General features: G+C 41.5%; 1 protein-coding gene across 6 annotated transcripts in view; it reads left to right on the top strand.

The window, feature by feature from the left end:
- The window catches only part of LOC144195261 (rho guanine nucleotide exchange factor 28-like), a 31,402-nt gene that overhangs the window by 9,383 nt on the left and 4,933 nt on the right, over nt 1–17,086 (top strand). For 3 of the 6 annotated variants that reach the window (XM_077714766.1, XM_077714765.1, XM_077714768.1), the window contains exons 11-28: nt 7,885–8,006; nt 8,437–8,783; nt 9,177–9,303; nt 9,609–9,720; nt 10,284–10,364; nt 11,310–11,352; nt 12,135–12,224; nt 12,752–12,875; nt 13,512–13,641; nt 13,785–13,840; nt 14,349–14,406; nt 14,854–14,995; nt 15,084–15,208; nt 15,277–15,417; nt 15,534–15,784; nt 16,098–16,223; nt 16,310–16,427; nt 16,777–17,031. In XM_077714766.1, coding sequence (XP_077570892.1) covers nt 7,885–8,006; nt 8,437–8,783; nt 9,177–9,303; nt 9,609–9,720; nt 10,284–10,364; nt 11,310–11,352; nt 12,135–12,224; nt 12,752–12,875; nt 13,512–13,641; nt 13,785–13,840; nt 14,349–14,406; nt 14,854–14,995; nt 15,084–15,208; nt 15,277–15,417; nt 15,534–15,784; nt 16,098–16,223; nt 16,310–16,427; nt 16,777–17,031 — 2,448 coding nt within the window. The remainder of the gene's footprint in view (nt 1–7,884; nt 8,007–8,436; nt 8,784–9,176; nt 9,304–9,608; nt 9,721–10,283; nt 10,365–11,309; nt 11,353–12,134; nt 12,225–12,751; nt 12,876–13,511; nt 13,642–13,784; nt 13,841–14,348; nt 14,407–14,853; nt 14,996–15,083; nt 15,209–15,276; nt 15,418–15,533; nt 15,785–16,097; nt 16,224–16,309; nt 16,428–16,776; nt 17,032–17,086) is intronic. The other 3 variants (XM_077714770.1, XM_077714767.1, XM_077714771.1) reach the window with 3 other exon arrangements.

Below are 17,086 nucleotides of genomic sequence, written 5' to 3' on the forward strand. Positions count from 1 at the left end.
CACTTGGCACCGCACAGCTGCAATTTTGACTTCCTGTGGCTGCTGTTGTTTTCCGTACTTTATGTTTTAGCCATTTCATTCTCTGCATCTGTGGGTTTGGGGATATTCACATTTTTCCTGCACTGTCTTTGAACGCAGCCGCCTGTGACCTCAGACGATCTCTTAACTCATTTTTTGCCAGCGACAGGAATAGTCATCCATTTGAACTGGGAGGATAGTTATTACGATCTAATTGATAATATCAATGGCAGCAAATTGGTAAAAAAAAAAAAAAAACATAATGAAGCGAAATAATAAGATAGGACACAACTTTTTAGGTGCTTAACCCTTTTTATATGGCAAGTGGTTAATTTTGGTCATTCGAAAGAATAACTTCTCTCAATCTTAACATTTATTGTGCAAATGTCTCAATGACTCAAAATATGATGTGCATCGTATTGTACAAATATCTTGTTTCTTTTTTAACCAGAAAGTTATTTTTTGACTTGAACTGAAATGTCACCAAATAGCCAGACGGAATCTTTGACGTCAGTCCTTCAGCAATGAAAGCAGAGGGATGAGGAATTTTGAACGTAGCTGTCATCATTCCCCCCCTGTACAGTAATTTCATAGGCTTGGCTTCTTTAAATTGAAACTTCAATGTAGAGGCCAGGTTAAATACACAAATAGCAATTTAAATTTGTTGTTCATGTAGGCCTACTGGTTTCACATGAATACAAAACACACGTTGCCTTGTTTTCTATCCCTCATTCTACCCCCATCTTTGCCCTTCCAACGCCCCCCAAAATCAAACACCCAACCCAAAAGAAACACACACACACACACTATCCCCCAAAATACCTACATACACAAACAGACTCATTCACCCATTCTCCAATTCCCTCTTCACTAGGTCAGCATTTTAATGTGAGTTTAGTGAACAACCGGCAAAAGACACTTCGTCCAAGGGGGTTTTGCTTAATATGGCTGGAGAAAGAAGTCATGGTATTGCATGCATATGTTGTGTGCAGGCGTGTTAGGGAGGGAAAATCCAGTATGAGTGCTCTGAGGGGGCAAGGCGTGTAAGGGTATGAAAAAGGGGCCGATTGTGGCTGAATGGGGGTTGCCAAGGCTTTCCCGAAAGCTGTTTCCAGCAGCTTGTCGAGATCCCCCGAGAGAGGAGACGAGTGGTGTGAAAATGGTGTGTGTCAGTGGAATAGAGAGCAGGAGCAGAGAATTTATGATACAGATAGTTTGGCAGAGTGACAGCAGATAAAGAGCGCCATGCCAAAAATGCTAACAAGAGTCTCCGACCTCAGCTGAGGGATCTAATTGGAGGGCGGAACAAAAGGATTAAACCTCTTACAGACCTCACAAAGCTAGCATTAGTGTGCACCAGTACATTGCCAGAGCATGTACTCTAACACTTTTACACCATGGTGGATGGCTTCGGTCCCCCCAGAACTCTCGGATGCATTTTCTGTCACATTTCAACCATTACATGCTTTCTGGCATTCTGTGTACGTGGGTGGGGTGGTGCTTACGGTGCCTTTGTGATTATAAAAGACAAGCACTCTTGGTGTCAGGTACTTGAACTTGGTTGGGCTCCTCTTGCTGTAAAGCAGGGAATTGTAAATGGGCATTCGTTAAAATAGGGGGTGGAAAGGACACGGTGAAGAAGAAAACAGTCACAGCACTCACTACTGTCTCCATGGTGAGTCTGCTGACCTGGCAATTTGCGCCCCCTTTCCCCGTCCCCACAAGGGGAAGCACGGTGATTCCACGCTATGTTTTCGAGGGAAGCTCAGAGCCATTGGAGTGATCGCAAAGGACTACCTTCAAATGGCAAGTTTTGGACTCACATGGAGTGAATAGCTTTCCTCTTGCCATGATTCCTAGCCTTTCTCCAAGACAATCATGAACTCAAAGAGTTAATGATTTCTCCAGTGTTTGAGAGTCACCTCCACTCGGTTGTCTGTGCTCATGTTTGTCTTCTCTGTGGGTTCTGAAGTCATTCCTATGTTTGACTCCCCTAACCCCCCCCTTCAGTCACTCTTTCCGGCCTGTCACTGACCCCCCCTTCTACCACTTCTGCCCATACCGGCGTGGGTTCACCTCAAGTCTCGCTTTAAACTGTGTTCTGCAGATGAGTTAAAAGACAGAGAGAGCCATAGAGTTGGATGAGATCTAGGAAAATATGACAAAAAAAGAAAGGGGAGCGTGAGGACAGCAGAAGACTCCGTCTAAGTTGGACAGTTCAGAGTTTTAAAGGGGGAAGGGGAGGGATTTAGGGGGAAGGGTGGCTGGGGGAGACAGGGGGGAACATGCTGGCTCACTCCTAAAGTGTCAGAGTGTCTAAAGTAGGGCTCTGGAAAACGGAGCAATTGCTGCAGCTTCTCTGCAAGGTCTTCTGGAGTGGAGAAATGGATGTGAATTGAGGCTTCTTTTCACAAATCTTGAACTGGTTGAAAGCGATCACATCATGGATTCTGACTCCGATTCTCCATTCAACTACTCATGGCCGTCTTTTCCCAGGATGAGGATGCGTAAAAATTCTGGCAAAAAAGGTAAGGAGAACAAATTGTACGTTCTCAATATAAAACTCTATTGTCACGTCAACCTTGATGCTAGTTGTCACATGCGCTGTTGTGAAAACAAGCTATTTCAAATCCGTTAATGTGTTGGACAGGTGTAATGCTTGGAATGCATAACGGTGACTCGTTTGCACACATTTTCACGGTTGACTACCTTATGAGACTGTGTGAAAATGGCATAAATGTTTTTGGAGCAGTAATGTTAATTAAGAATGATGCCACATCACCTACTTATTTACAAGCGGTTACTGCGACAACACTATCAGTCACAATGAGACAACTGTTTGTTTGCTGGTGATGTAACCTGATATCTGACAGTTTGTTGCGGAATGTCAGAGGTCCTCACGAAGTTGATTGACTATACTTTCAGACTTTCAACATCTTCAACACACTTTATTGTTTCATTGTACTAGTCTACAGGTTCATGTACTAATTGTAGGACTCCATGATATCCAAAACATACATGACAACCTTTTATAACGTATGGCACAAATGGGATTTCATAAAACCATCAAAATTGTATTCGAACACTGTTGCGTTTGTTCAAAAGAGTATGTTTTCCCAGAAAGAGAAGGTGCAAAGACACGGCAGAAGCTCAAGTTACTGCCATGTCTGTGTCATGGCTTCACTCCAGTCATCTTTCCCTCATCTTTGACCATAAACCTCAGAAACACATCTCTCGTTATTGCATCTTGATTGAGAGTGACACTGGTGAACTTTATAAAAATAGCCCATTTGTATTATTAAGCCAAAACCAAGATAAAATCCACTATCAAAGCGGCCATATAAAGTATTGGCCAAGATGATTGGCTTTCTTGAATTTTAAGTGGACGCATGCCGTCCAAAGTTTGGACAGTGAATAGGTTCAGCTGTGAAAAGCACTTTGAGATTACAAAAATTCAGACACTACTCGAATTTGAATTACTTCTGAAATAAAACACAGTCAACCTGTTCTACATTTGAAATATTATTACTTTAACTAGTAGATGATGGTTCCGTTTTTTTTTTTTACAACCAAATACTGCAGACAAGGCATTTATAAGGGGTGTTGTTCAGAAGATTCTAGGACATACAATTACATTTTCCCTACAAAATTCATTGGGAATTATCCAATCAGAGAAATATTATGACTCACTGGGACACAACCACAAAATCAATTTAAATCCTAATACATGCAAGAGTGTATGGCAAAAGGTTCTGCTAAAGCACAATTTTCAAAGACTACAACCACCACTGGGGTACCTAATACCCGAATCTAATCGATTATCTGGACAGAAATGCGAGTGTTGTCTTAAAATATGAGCGGCACCATTAAAGTGTCTTGTAATACGAGTTGTCAATTAGACCTGTTGCTGTTGTTGTTGCCAAATTAATTTGGCGTTAGGCACTGTATGGTTAGGATGAACAAAGCTCAACTCACACATTTTAGTTCCATTTCAAGTATTCTGTAAAAATAAGCATAAAACAGAACTGTACATATAATTTAGCATTTGTGTCCGATACTTTGATTCTAACATGTAATTTGATGCATTAGGAAAAGTCAAACATGTACAGCCCTCTTAAGCAATGGATTTTTCAACTCAAATGGTGGGGCAACATATGGAAACAGATGATATAACAGTACTCACTGGAGTACAGTATTTGTCGCTCCCCAGACAGCAGCAAATGTTACGAAAGCTAAATAAAGTTTCCATCCGCAGTTCATCAGTTTGTATTCTACCGCTACCATAATGGGGACCAAGGTGTGCATAACAGTAAAACGAAGGCTAAATCCTAGACATTTGGAGTGAGTTTTCCTTAGCATGCGCAGCCCCTGCTTGCACCCGTTACGCCTATACGTTTATTTCTTCACTCTGACGTCTGATAACTGTTTGCCTAAGGTTTACCTCCCTCTGGATCTCTTGGATCATCTGAAATGTAAACATAACAGTAACACGCAATGTGATCCTCGGACAGATTGCAGGTGTCGTTACTCACGGTGGATTTGTGGATTTTCCTGCTGAATTGTTGTTAACGTATAAATAGCCCTTTGTAAACCTGTGAGTCCAATCGTAACTTTCTCTGCCTTGATACTTTGTCTCCATTTTTAGACTGATTATTATTTTACTCCCTCTCCAATGGCTTTGGCATTTCTTGAATGTGACAGATGTTTCGTGCAGTGCTGAAGAAAGTATACATAAACAGCCTCCAAACAGAGTGAACCTTGAAAAAGAACCCTTGAGACAAACCTGCCCTTTTTTCTCCCTCTTTCCACCCTGCCTTCCTTTCGATGACTCCATCCCAGGGGTGTGCACAGGTTGAGGGGTCACTCTCTGTTTTTAACTGCCCTGGTCTGGAGACTGGTCGCTGACTGCAGTCTTTGTCTTATTTTCTAGAGGAGTTCCCGCACTCTCTTAAGCCCTGCAGCAAGCATTGCTACTGTATAGTGAAGGGCTAATATGCATTTTATGAAACCTACTTTGAAATGGTAACCTGCATGCAAACATCACTCAACATTGCAAGTAATGCGAGCTCTGTTGATTTTTCAGTTATTCCTATGTTAACTAATGTTAAACACAGATCATAGCGGCTGACAGTAATGATCAGCAGGCTTTGTTTAATGGGATCGAGGTGTCACGATGATCCAAGCCGCAGAAGCCAGCTGTGGCTGCAAATCTGCTCCAGCAGCTGAATTATTAGCACCTGCTGTTAGTTTTAAAGCAGTGTGGTAATATCACATGATCTTCATCTTGCGACTATTTTTTTAACCTCCACATGGCTAAATGTGTGAGCATTCAAAAATAATATCCAATCCTTGGAATATGTCTTGGCATAGAATTAGAAACAAATCTCTACCACTACAGTCTGTGTGAGTGTGGGCCTCCATAAGTATTCCAAAAAGAACATTTCAGATGTTTAAAAAAAAAAAAGAGATAAATAATAAGGTCTTCTGTATCATTACGAATAACAGTTAAGAACTTGAATGGTTCTTTAGATATTTCAAAGCAAGTCCAGTTGAGCAATGACATCTTACCTATCCTGGAAAAACACAGCTGAAACTTGTCGGAAGCCTAAATTGTTCTAGCTCTTCCTATAAGTGATAAAAGGTAAATACAATAAAAAGCCTCGGGCAAAATATGCATGTTACAACAACTCTTAACTTGAAGTCAACCAAGGCGCTGCAAAATATACTCGGTAATAATCAGTTGTCCCTCAGAATACTGGTTGGAAGCACACCTCATCTAATCTCATTTTCTGAACCGCTTTATCCTCATTAGGATCGTGGGGAGTGCTGGATCCTATCCCAGAGGAGGGGGACGCCCTGAATCGGTGGCCAGCCGATTGCAGGCCACAAGGAAACAACCATTTACACTCACACCCATGCCTAGGAGCAATTTACAGTGTCCAATCAGCCTACCTTCCACGTTTTTGGAATGTGGGTGGAAACCAGAGTACCCAGAGGAAACCCACGCAGGCCCGGGTAGAACATGCAAACTCATGGACATGACCTAGATTTGAACCCAGGACCCCAGAGCTGTAAGGCGACACTCTAATCACTCGCACCACTGGGCCACCCCTTTGAAGCATGTGTTTTATTCATTTCAACTAGATCTCATGTGGGCTGGACAAGTTTATTTTTAGTCAAAAATAACTTAGTAGCCGCCATTGACTGCACATTTGCCCCTCCAACTCTAATTGGAGCATGTCAATGGCACTGAATGAGTATCCACAGCCAGGTTAAGTGGATTGGAACTTCATTGTTGTCAATGGCAGGCAATGAGCTTATCCTGGTTTTGCCTGTCAGGCAGAGCAACCTCGTGGGTCGGATCACTTCTGGCCCGTGGTCTGTACATTTGACACCCCTGTACTGGGACATATACCTCTTTGTTGTAATTTCAGAGTTACAGATGTTCTGACAAGGGTATGTGTGTTCTTTATATTATACAGATGTGTGACATACATCTGTACCTTTTACATTTGATATGAATGGACCAAGAATCATCTGGTTCTCTCGTCAACGTCTGCTTGACTCCTTGTGGGTTCTCTGATTTATTGGACTCGCGGCCGACAGGAAGCAGAGCCATTTGCTGGTCTGATTTATTCTAGTCTATAGAGCCGGGCTTCTTTTCTCCTACTGTGTGGTGGCAGCAGTTTGCAAGGGCAAACCATCAGGTTTTGCCGTTTGAGTGACACCTAATTCCGAGTTTAAACGCACGATTTTTGAGACAAAGTTCCTGACATGAGTGTGGTCCACTCTAAATCCAGACTATAATTCGAAGCATGACAATAACTAAGTTAAAAAGGCTGTCAATGTGGGTTAACACGGTGAGAGTTGAACTGTACTACCAGTTGTTAATGTGGTTAGGAATGATTTTTTTTCCATGGAATGCCTCACTGAGTGTAAAACCTCTGCTCCTTGCTATGCTTCACCTCTCTCAAAGGGTTGTTTATGAGCAGTGATATGGCTTTAATTGTGGTTTTATTCTCCCAAAAGTCAGTTTCTCTGATGTTAGTGAAACATAAAGGCCAAGCAATAGAAACGGAAATGCATGCTTCACTGCTAGAAGAGTGCAGTCTATTATTTTGCCATGCTCTTTCTTTTTCAGCAATAGGTCCAAGTACTTTAATAGCTTGTTTCTGAAGAATTCTGTAATAAAAAAAAAAATCAAAACAAAATAAACACTTGGCCCCAGATTCACTCTGTATTGATTGGATACCGCATTAAGTTACTTATAAAGCAAGTGGACTGGTTTATTGACTGACACTTGAGAGAGAGAGCCTGTGTAGTTTTTCCAGAGAATTTTGCTTTGACAAATTTAGTAAAGCGCTCTTTTTATGTGCTCAAGTGAAGTAAGTATTCTCAAACTTAATTATGTTTTCTTTACCCATAAATTTAACCAATAGTTCTGCCTGAAGTCATTCCCAGAAATAGTGTTTGGAAGCTTTGTTTTGTATAGTGTGTGTTTTAAGAGCAAAGGTGTTTTCACACAGCAAAACCTGGCCTCTACTCACAGTGCCTCTACTGTGTAGAAATGGTTCCCTTCAAAGCTGCTGTGTGCTGACTGGAAGCTATCTTCCCTCCACCGACACGCCGAAGGCCGGGTGTGGGAAGAAACAAGCATACAGATGCCAAGGCACAACGCTTGACACACCCATTCACGTGTGTGTGCAAAAAGCCTTTGAGACTAACACACACGCATACATACACTCCTATGCCGTCTTGGACTGCTGAACTACCCAGGAAGTCTATGTCACTTCCTGTGTTTGTGAGGGGTTATTTTGCCGTTGCTGTAGAAACCAAGGATAATATTGAAAAATTGCTTCCCAACAGAAAAAAGCCAGTCCGTAGGCGAGAGCCAAGCCTCGTCCCCGACTCTCGCTGCTGCTGCCAGGCTGTCGGCGATGATCCACGGGAAAGACAGAGTATACGCCAACGCCATGGTGGTAGACCAGGTGAGAAATCCAGTGAAAGTGTATATTCTGCAATGTCTTCATGTATGTTGTACGGGGTGAAAATATATTTTGCTTTAGGATTTTATATTTTATCAAGAGAACTGAGAAAAAGGAAAGATGTCTTTTGCAGCTCAACGTTGAAGGTTTAAAATAAAAACATGTTTGTTAGCCCACAGGGTTGGGGTGTGGTTGTTGGCATTTTTCAGCCAGCTGCAAAGTTCTATATGCAGGATGCACTCTTTGCAAATATTGTCCAAAACGTCATTATTTTTTTCTCATGCTCCTCAAAGTAATTTTTGACACTGAAGAAATGCATAATTCAAAATGACACCCACACAATGATTAACTTATTAGTTTTGCTTTTTAAGTTAAAAACAGATTGATGTACTGCCTACTATTGTTTTACATACGTTGCATTTTTCTCTTCCAGGTGGAAGATGTTGGTATTAAATACAGCTGTCGCCCCACGCCTGATGTTGGCAGCCCTTGCTGGGAGCCTTTTAACGTGACACCGCTTGACACAAGCTCCTGTCTTAAGAATCATCACCCACCCACGCCACAAAACAGCAAGAGGGGTATCCGAAGCCTGGTCCCGGAGAAGTCCATTGTCTCTCCGCCTTCTCCCTTTGCTTCCCCTCCATCTTTCCCGCCCTCCCCCCTGGCTTCCGCCTTCCGTTTGTTTGAAGGACAGAAGCGTCAGCCGCCAAACAGACTTCCAGTCTCTCCTCCTTTGAATGGTAGAAGATGCAACTTGACAGCGGCGACTCGAGGATTGAGGTCTGACAATAATGATATAATTCTTGCTAGAAAACTAAAACTGTATCCTGGCTTGTGTGTTACAATTGTAATGCTAAAGTAAAAAAAAGGGGCTACCAAGAAATTTGCATGCACAAACCCAATTTCCAGTATCAATAATGTTATATTGGTGAAAAAAAATGCATTTTAATTGGCCCCATAATTTTCAGCCGATTTTTAGTTTCAAGTATTATAGAATGATTAGAACTTAGCAATTGAATTGGTTGGTGGTTTAATCTTTGCGGAGCATTGTATTCTATTAAAATGTGAAGTCATATTGTGGAAATGAAATATCACATTTATGCAGTGTATCATAGAAAAATTGTATTTTCACCTTCCTTGATCATGGAAGTACCTTTTTTTTGTTCTCACCAGTCCTAGCCTTGAGTGTGACAGTGGGGAAGAGGACATACTGGGCCATTCTTACCCCTGCTCGGCTTCAAAGCGCCAGTCCCCAGACTTTAACCAGTCCCACTCTGACTGCACACAAAAGCCCAATCAGGTATTGTGTACTTTTCATGGGATTCCTGCAAATACCTTCACCTTCTATTACACCTTGGCCCTATACATTCAAATGTCGAAGTTGAATGAGACACAAAGTAAAGCCTTTTAACTGCTGGCTGATCAATCTTTTTAAGTCTACCTCTAAAAGGCCAATATAGCCTACAGATATATAAACTCCAGCAACAGCTCAATGCTGTGTTAAAAGGTCAGCCATATTGATTGGGGTTTTCAGCAGTATGCAAAAATGCTCTGTTCTCAGGCTGTATGCTTGCTGCCCTCTGCTCTGTCCCTGCTCTCATCCAGAAACCAGAGGAAGGCGATGTTCGACTACGCTCGTACTCTTACTCCTCCCCCAAGGCCAAACCCTCGCGGCATTTGCTGAACAGAGACGCCACCATCACTGACCTAGCTGAAGGTGAGGGGATTCTCCACCTTTTGCTTCTGTAACCTCTCCATTCTGCTTATGAAAAACTGAGATCGGACACCCCTCAATTTTTGCGACAGTCACATTCCAGACCAATGCACCCTAAATGCTTTTTTAACCACAGATGCCCGTTGGATCCTTCATAAAATTCTCTATTATTATTATTTTTTCAAAGTTTGACATAGAGGGTTAAAACTAACACAAAAAATGTTGGATATTAAGTCTAACCACTTCACTTCATGATCTTTTTTTAAAATTGATTTGAGGATGGCCTCACAGCTCTGGGGTCCTGGGTTCAAATCCTCGTATATTCCAAAGACTTTCATGGTAGGCTGGTTGGACACTCTAAATTTCCCCTAGATATGGTTGTTGGTCTCCTTGTGCCCTGTGATTGGCTGGCCACCAATTCAGGGTGTCCCGCGCCTCTGGCCCGGAATCGGCTGGGATAGGCTCCAGCACCCCCGCGACCCTAATGAGGTTAAAGTGGTTCAGAAAATTAGTGATTTGAGTACGTGTTGGTGTCCAGTATTAAGGGCCTGAATTATCCTGTGTAGATGGTGCACTCAGCAGCAGTGGTCGTTCTCTACTTCAGGCTTTATCGCTCTCTAAATCACTCTCGAGACTCAACCAAGTTAGTAAGTACATCGGGAAGTACCGAGATGACGATGGTGGGAGTTTCTGTGGACTTTGAAGTTTTTACTCACAAATTCATTGGCTGTCATTGATGGTAATAGACATCAAATTGATTGATAAAAACAGAATTTCATTTCATTGTGTAAAAGGAGAAAAAAGTGGCCAGGGAGTGGCTGGTCGGCATCAATTGGCATTGTCCATCCTCCCAGTTACAACTAATTGGACATCTATTGGAGTCAATGCCAGCCAATCAGTTAATAGGGGAATATCTGGTGATGATCAAGAGGTACACAAAAGAAACCATGGTATAATTATGGTGTAATCGTGGGTATAAACTGCATGAAGATATATATATTTTTATAGAAGTCCAGTAAGGACTATCTACTCAGTGTTTTGCATCCTTTGAGCCAAGGCACAAATTTGAAAATTGAAAATCTCATGGCACATTAAAAATGTTCTGAAAATTAAGCGGTCACAAATTAAATTAAATTTAATGTGACTTGGCAAAGTGTGGTTCATAGCACAGCTATTGTTACGCAACTATAAATGTTTTTTGATGCAAAATTGCATTTTAAGGACACTTTTTCCAAAGCCTGGTGTCATGAATATTTTCAAATTAGAAACATAACTACTAACAGTAAATAAAAAAATAAAAAACATATGGCCTTGGAGCTTGGGTGCCGGCTTTCTTTGGGGTTTTTCCTTTTATTTTGCCTATTCTATTTTAAATATCGTTTGTTTCTCCTTGACAAAAACCCCGGTGCCATGTTTGGTATGGTGTGGGCGTACTGTATGCTATTGAGATTATTTTCACTTTCCTGCCAATGGGATAAAACCATTTCAACCTCTGGCCTTGGGTTTACCCGGTTTGTAATAGCTTCCTTCCTTTGAATGACATATTTATTTCATACTCACTCATTTCTTTTCTCTGACACTCTACATTTCAGAGCAGAGTGTTCTGAACCTGACTGAAACATCCAAAGAAAAAAGGTAACCGCTTTTGCATAAGCTGAGAGGAGATTCACTGGACTGTGTAGGACTTTACTCAGATGTCAAAACAGACCTTTTTAGGCACCATTAGTCTGCCGTAAGAGATTAGTTCTGAGGGCTTTGCCTTGATGCATACAGTGTGCGAGACCTCAGTGTTTGACCTGTGTTTGGGGTCTGACGGGGCACAATGTGACATACTTCCTGGTGCAAGCCTATAGCGAGAATAGGCTCTGAGTTTAACCTCAAAGTAAATAGCAACATCCCTGTCTTAACACGACATGTAGAATATGATTTAATTTGTTACATCCAATAAGCCGTATGCTTCATTTAAACTATGCACCATTTTTTTTTGTCGTTCATAGTTTGTATTAATATTTTAAGTTGTCATTGTTTACCATCACATTATCATTAGTCATTAATACACGTTTCCCCACTAATAGCATGCATCGCTTCCAGAAGAAACCTATTAGATAATCAAATCATGCAATCATTTACATGTGGTTTAATGATTGAATAAACTCACAGCCACTTTCTGTTAATGAGAATAGAATTCATTCACTAATAAATGGCTTACTAAAAAAAAAATAAAAAAAAAAAAAACGACTTTTAGTTACTAGTGACGCTGGTAGACGTCCAATCTGCTTTGACTGGGAGTTCATTTTAGATGGATTGGCCTGTCTATCGCAGTCAATGACAGCCATTAAGCTAACATTTTGAATGTCCCATTGAAGCAGCCCAGAAAAAAACTGCCTGATTTGAGGTGTGTTATATTCAACATGCAGGGCTTTGGGTTTCCGTAAGAGGGCCCAATCAGCAGAGGAGGAAAGCAGCGCATCGCTCCAACACCTTACCCTTACAGAGTTCCTTAAAGAGTACGTGTTTACCATAGCGGCCTCACAAACATGCATGTGTGGCTCATTTTTTTTTTTTTTAACATAGTTTTACAATATCTTTAGCTTCATTAACCACACCTGTTCTGCACATATAAACATCCCCTGTCATTTCTAAAGTTAGGCCTTTATTAGTCATATCGCATGTTATTTTCTTCTTCACGCTCTGCCAAAAAATGTTTGTCCTGTGTCGAAAGGAACTAATTTGAAGTTGCTGCTAATAGTTCACTTGTTTTTAAATTGCATCTCACCGAGGTCATGCTATAAATAGTATCCACTAGAGTCCGGAGTGACACCCAAGCATGCCAAGCATGTTATCGAGAGCAATAGTCTGTAGAGCAGTGTCCTGGACGACTGTCTGGACATTCTTTCATCTCAGCATGATGCTCGAACTCCAAGTTATTAAATCCGTGGTTGTAGATAGTACAAAATACTAATATTGTGTATTTTGGATGATGGCCTTTACAAACGGTACTGACGAGAGTTCTGAAATGTTTACACCGAAACAGGATTGAGGATGAAGAGTGGGACAAATACATCATTCCATCCAAAGTGGAGTCAGAGAAATACAAAGTAAGCCGGACCTTCAGTTTCCTCAGGAGCAGGATGTCAAGCACGCGCAACAAAACCAAGGTGAAGACTTTGCCGCCATGGAAACTAATTCCTAAAGCCTTCAGTTTCAGCCCTGCATTCATTAAGCATGTCCATGCGTAGCGCTTTACACCCCAAGCAAAGCTGTAAAAGGTTTACCATCTCGGAATTCCAAAGCCGTTGTCTGCGTGGGGTAGCAAAAATTCCGTCTTAACAACAGCACATGGAAACTATCCTCTTATATAATGTCAGACCTCCTAGAGCATCATATGGGACCAAAACACATTTCGTAGTACGCTCTCTGTGGTCACCACATGTGTTTCAGAGCACGATGCCATACGAGCACATGCGCACGACTTGTTCAGCAAACAAACATGAACTCTGAGTCTTCCTTGTACAGTTTAATAAGAAAACAAACATTCCCTGCTCACACACACAATGGAATCCCCCCTAATGTTCTCCCAAGGATAAAGCGCCACAACAGCAGAAGCCGCAGACCAGAACAAAGTTAACAGAGAGGCTCACTTAAAGCCCATTATCCCAAATAACACAAGTTCTGCAGGTGTATCACAGTAGGAAGTTAGCCTCTTCTCTCCTTGTTTTGCTTCAACAATTCGATTATCTGGAGTAAACGTCAGTGATGGTAAAATTCAAGTTGTTTACAATGTGTCTTTTCAGGTTAAGGATGGAAAGGACAAGAGTGGAGCCATGAATGGTCATCAGTTCTTTCCCGCGTCTCCGTCTGGTCCTTCTGTTTGCGTGGCCTGCGATAAGCCTGTTTCTGGGAAGGAGCTTCAGCAGTGCTCCAGTAAGTATTCTGCTACGCTGTTATTCTGTTTGGTTTAACTACAAGTTTTGGTCAGAGATCAGGTCAACTTTTTTTCTCCTAACAAAGTCAATATTGATGGCCGCTTACATTAACCAGGATTTTTTTTTCTTTATTGTCTGTAGACTGCTTTTTGAACATCCATAAGAACTGTCGAGACTCTGTTGCATCATGCGGAAAGGTAAAAATCATTCACTTTATCTGGGCTCTCCAAAAAAGGAGCATTACATATTGCCTGCCATTGATATCGACATGTCGAATCCATTAGCCGCTTCCAGTTAAAATGGATTGGTCGTCATGAATGGCCCTGAAATGTTCTCGCCCATTGCTTTTTGTCGCCCTTTCTTTCACTCTACTTCGATGCCTGTCAAAGGTTGAAAACTAAATAAGAAATAAATCAGTTCCTGCCTCGCAGGCTGGCGAGGAGGCAGTTGAAAATCCTGGAAAAATAAGTTCCAACACTCGGTGACCAAAGGAATTCCTGGAATGATGTGATGTTTCGAACAGTGAAATATAAGACCAGCGACTTTGTTCTTGTTGGGTTCTTTTTTTTATCTGCCTGGTCAGTTCTTAGATCATCCATTGTGATACATGCAGCACATAGAACATCCCAATACTTGTCTCATATTAAATCTGACAATACTAGCATGCTGTCCATCAACTTAAGTTAATATGACATGTTTCCTCAGAAGCTGCAGGAGAAGAATGCGTTGATGATGAAAAGCAAAACATTGTCTCTCCCACAGAGTGAGTCAGAAATGACGCCTTCCCTCCCTGGGCTCCCTTGTTCTCTGTCTCGCTTGTTTTATTCATTCAATTTTTACCTGTACTCCCTGGTGTTCCTGTTTTTGAAACTAAGCTCTTTACCCTGTTCTCTGACTCACCTACATGCCTCCCGTTTGGAAAAAAAGTTACATTTTAATATCCCTCTGTGGGGGATCCAGTCTGTGTGAGCACAAGGGCGTTTCTTAAAGTATTTACAATAGATACAGTAGTATAGTAAAAAAAATTGTATGTACATATTTTTAAACCAATAGCATATTATTATTAAAAAAATTAACATGCTTTCTAATGGATAAATGGTTAATGCACATCAAAATCTAAATAAGAATTTCAGGACTGGATTACCTGATAAAAGGGCATTTACGGTATTAGCAATGCGTAACATTCTAACAGTCTTGTTGTTTTCTCCAGCTTCTGTGAAAGACAACTCTTCCTGTTCTCCTCTGGCCTCCTCGTCAGTTTCCTCTTCCTCCTCCCTTTCAACAATGACCAAAGAAAAGCAAGATATGCACCCCCCTCTCTCCAAAAGCCTCTCTGTTTCTTTGGAGAGCAGGTAGGATTTATGGCTAGTTTAAGCATGTGCATTAATACCACGACAACACTTACAAAAATTGTAATTACTTGAATGTTCTATTCCATAGACGGCTGAGTGACACCACAGGAATGGAGGTTGATTCCATTTCTACAAATTACACCTCAGCGTCTGAGGAGGGTGCTCCGATTACTGTGAATCCTCCTTCAGCTGACCCGCCAATCATCTCACAAGGCAAGTGAGGATTTAAATGTTTGATTTTCTTAAAACCAGATCTTAAACAGTTGCAAACCTTATTGCAGATGACGTCGAAGGTCCTCTACTGAGAGATTTGTCTGCAAACCTGCTGGGACTCGATGCCGAGTCGTGGAGTCTGGCGGTCAGTGCAGACTTCTGCAGGCAGCACGATAGACGCGTCATCAAACGCCAGGATGTCATTTATGGTAAGGCTCGGCTTTCCTCATAGTCCAGTTAGATCCTAGAGCTCCTCATTTTATTGTTTATTACTCAACATCTCCATTGTGTAATAATCTTAATCCACTTGGCTGGCTCCCTGTAGAACTAATGCAGACAGAACTACACCACATCCAGGCTTTGACGGTCATGTCTGAAGTGTTCAGGCGAGGCATGCTGGAGGAGCTGCAGCTGGACCTGGAGTGCGTAGCCAGAATCTTTCCGTGTTTGGATTCCTTGCTGCTCTTCCATAGGAACCTGTTTGGATCGCTGCAGGAGTGCAGACAAGTTTTCACCCAACCTGATAATCGGAGAAATTATCTCATCCAGCAGATTGGCCACATTCTACTTCAGCAGGTTGGTAATAACAGATCGACCGTATTTTCTGCACTGAAACACTTCAATTTTCTCAAAAGCCAACACTGCACCTTTCTAATGCGATGCCCTTTATATATAAATATGGATCAATATTGGTTAATCACACATCTCGTAGCCACTACTGCTGTTATTACTACTAGAGCTCCATCTAGTGTATGTATAACACAATCCCCTAGTACTAGTACTACTACGTTTTATATGCGCCTTTACTGTGCTCCAAATACGGTAGTAACAGTTCATGGGAACTCAGATATTTTAAACATTCAGCCACACAAAATGATCACCCTTTTAGTTCTCAGATGAAAATGCTGAGAAGATGAAACTAGTATATGGAGATTTCTGCAGTCACCACATGGAAGCTGTCAATGTCTTCAAAGAGCTCCAGCAACAGAATAAAAAACTCCAGAATTTTGTTAAAGTAAGGCCCGTTTTGAGCATGCTTATATATATATATATATTTTCTTTTAACATCCATGTGTTGTAAAACTCTGATTGTGCTTCTAGCAACAGAACAATAACTCACTAGTCAGGAGAAGAGGGATTCCAGAGTTCATCCTTTTAGTCACCCAACGGATCACCAAGTACCCAGTCTTGTTGGAGAGGATATTACATTACACCCAAGGTAAATCAACTCAACGGACACATTGGTTGAGTCACGAGCAGTTGTTTTTCTGATATTTTGCTTTTACGTGGAAGCAGAAATTTGAGAAACAAGAGTTGCACATTGGCAGTGAACTTAACTTAAAAGCAGCAGTTTTGAATGCTTTTTTTGTTTAAATGGTAGCTTTAATCTTCAGTGGGCCTTGGCGATATTTACGTATTTATTTTACACAGAGGTTAAAAAAAAAGTATCGAATGTGGGCTTTAAATACTGCCCACACTCGCAATAAAATCAAAGGTATTTGGATTTGAATGAGTGTAACCACCACCTGCCTCCCTTTTATTGACATCTGTTGCCTTTCCCTCAACAGAAGGCAGTCAAGAACACACAGACTTGTCAAGTGCTCTGGCTCAGATACGTGATATTATCGCTGCAGTGGACCTGACTGTGAGTAAGTACGAGAGATCTCAGGAGCTGCAGGAAGTGCTCGCCCGCTTGGAGAATAAGAGCTTTGCCAAACTAAAGAGTGGCAAGGAGGTTCGCAAACAGGATCTACATAGCAAACACAGAAATCTACAGCACAAGGGACTGCTTTACTGGAAAACTGCCACAGGACGCCTAAAAGGTTTATTGAGTTGCACGTCTGGCTCCAGATTTGATTTTCAAAGCTAATTTGTCCG

The sequence above is a fragment of the Stigmatopora nigra genome, chromosome 4 (assembly GCF_051989575.1).
Source record: "Stigmatopora nigra isolate UIUO_SnigA chromosome 4, RoL_Snig_1.1, whole genome shotgun sequence".
In the NCBI taxonomy this organism is placed as follows: Eukaryota; Metazoa; Chordata; class Actinopteri; order Syngnathiformes; family Syngnathidae; genus Stigmatopora; species Stigmatopora nigra.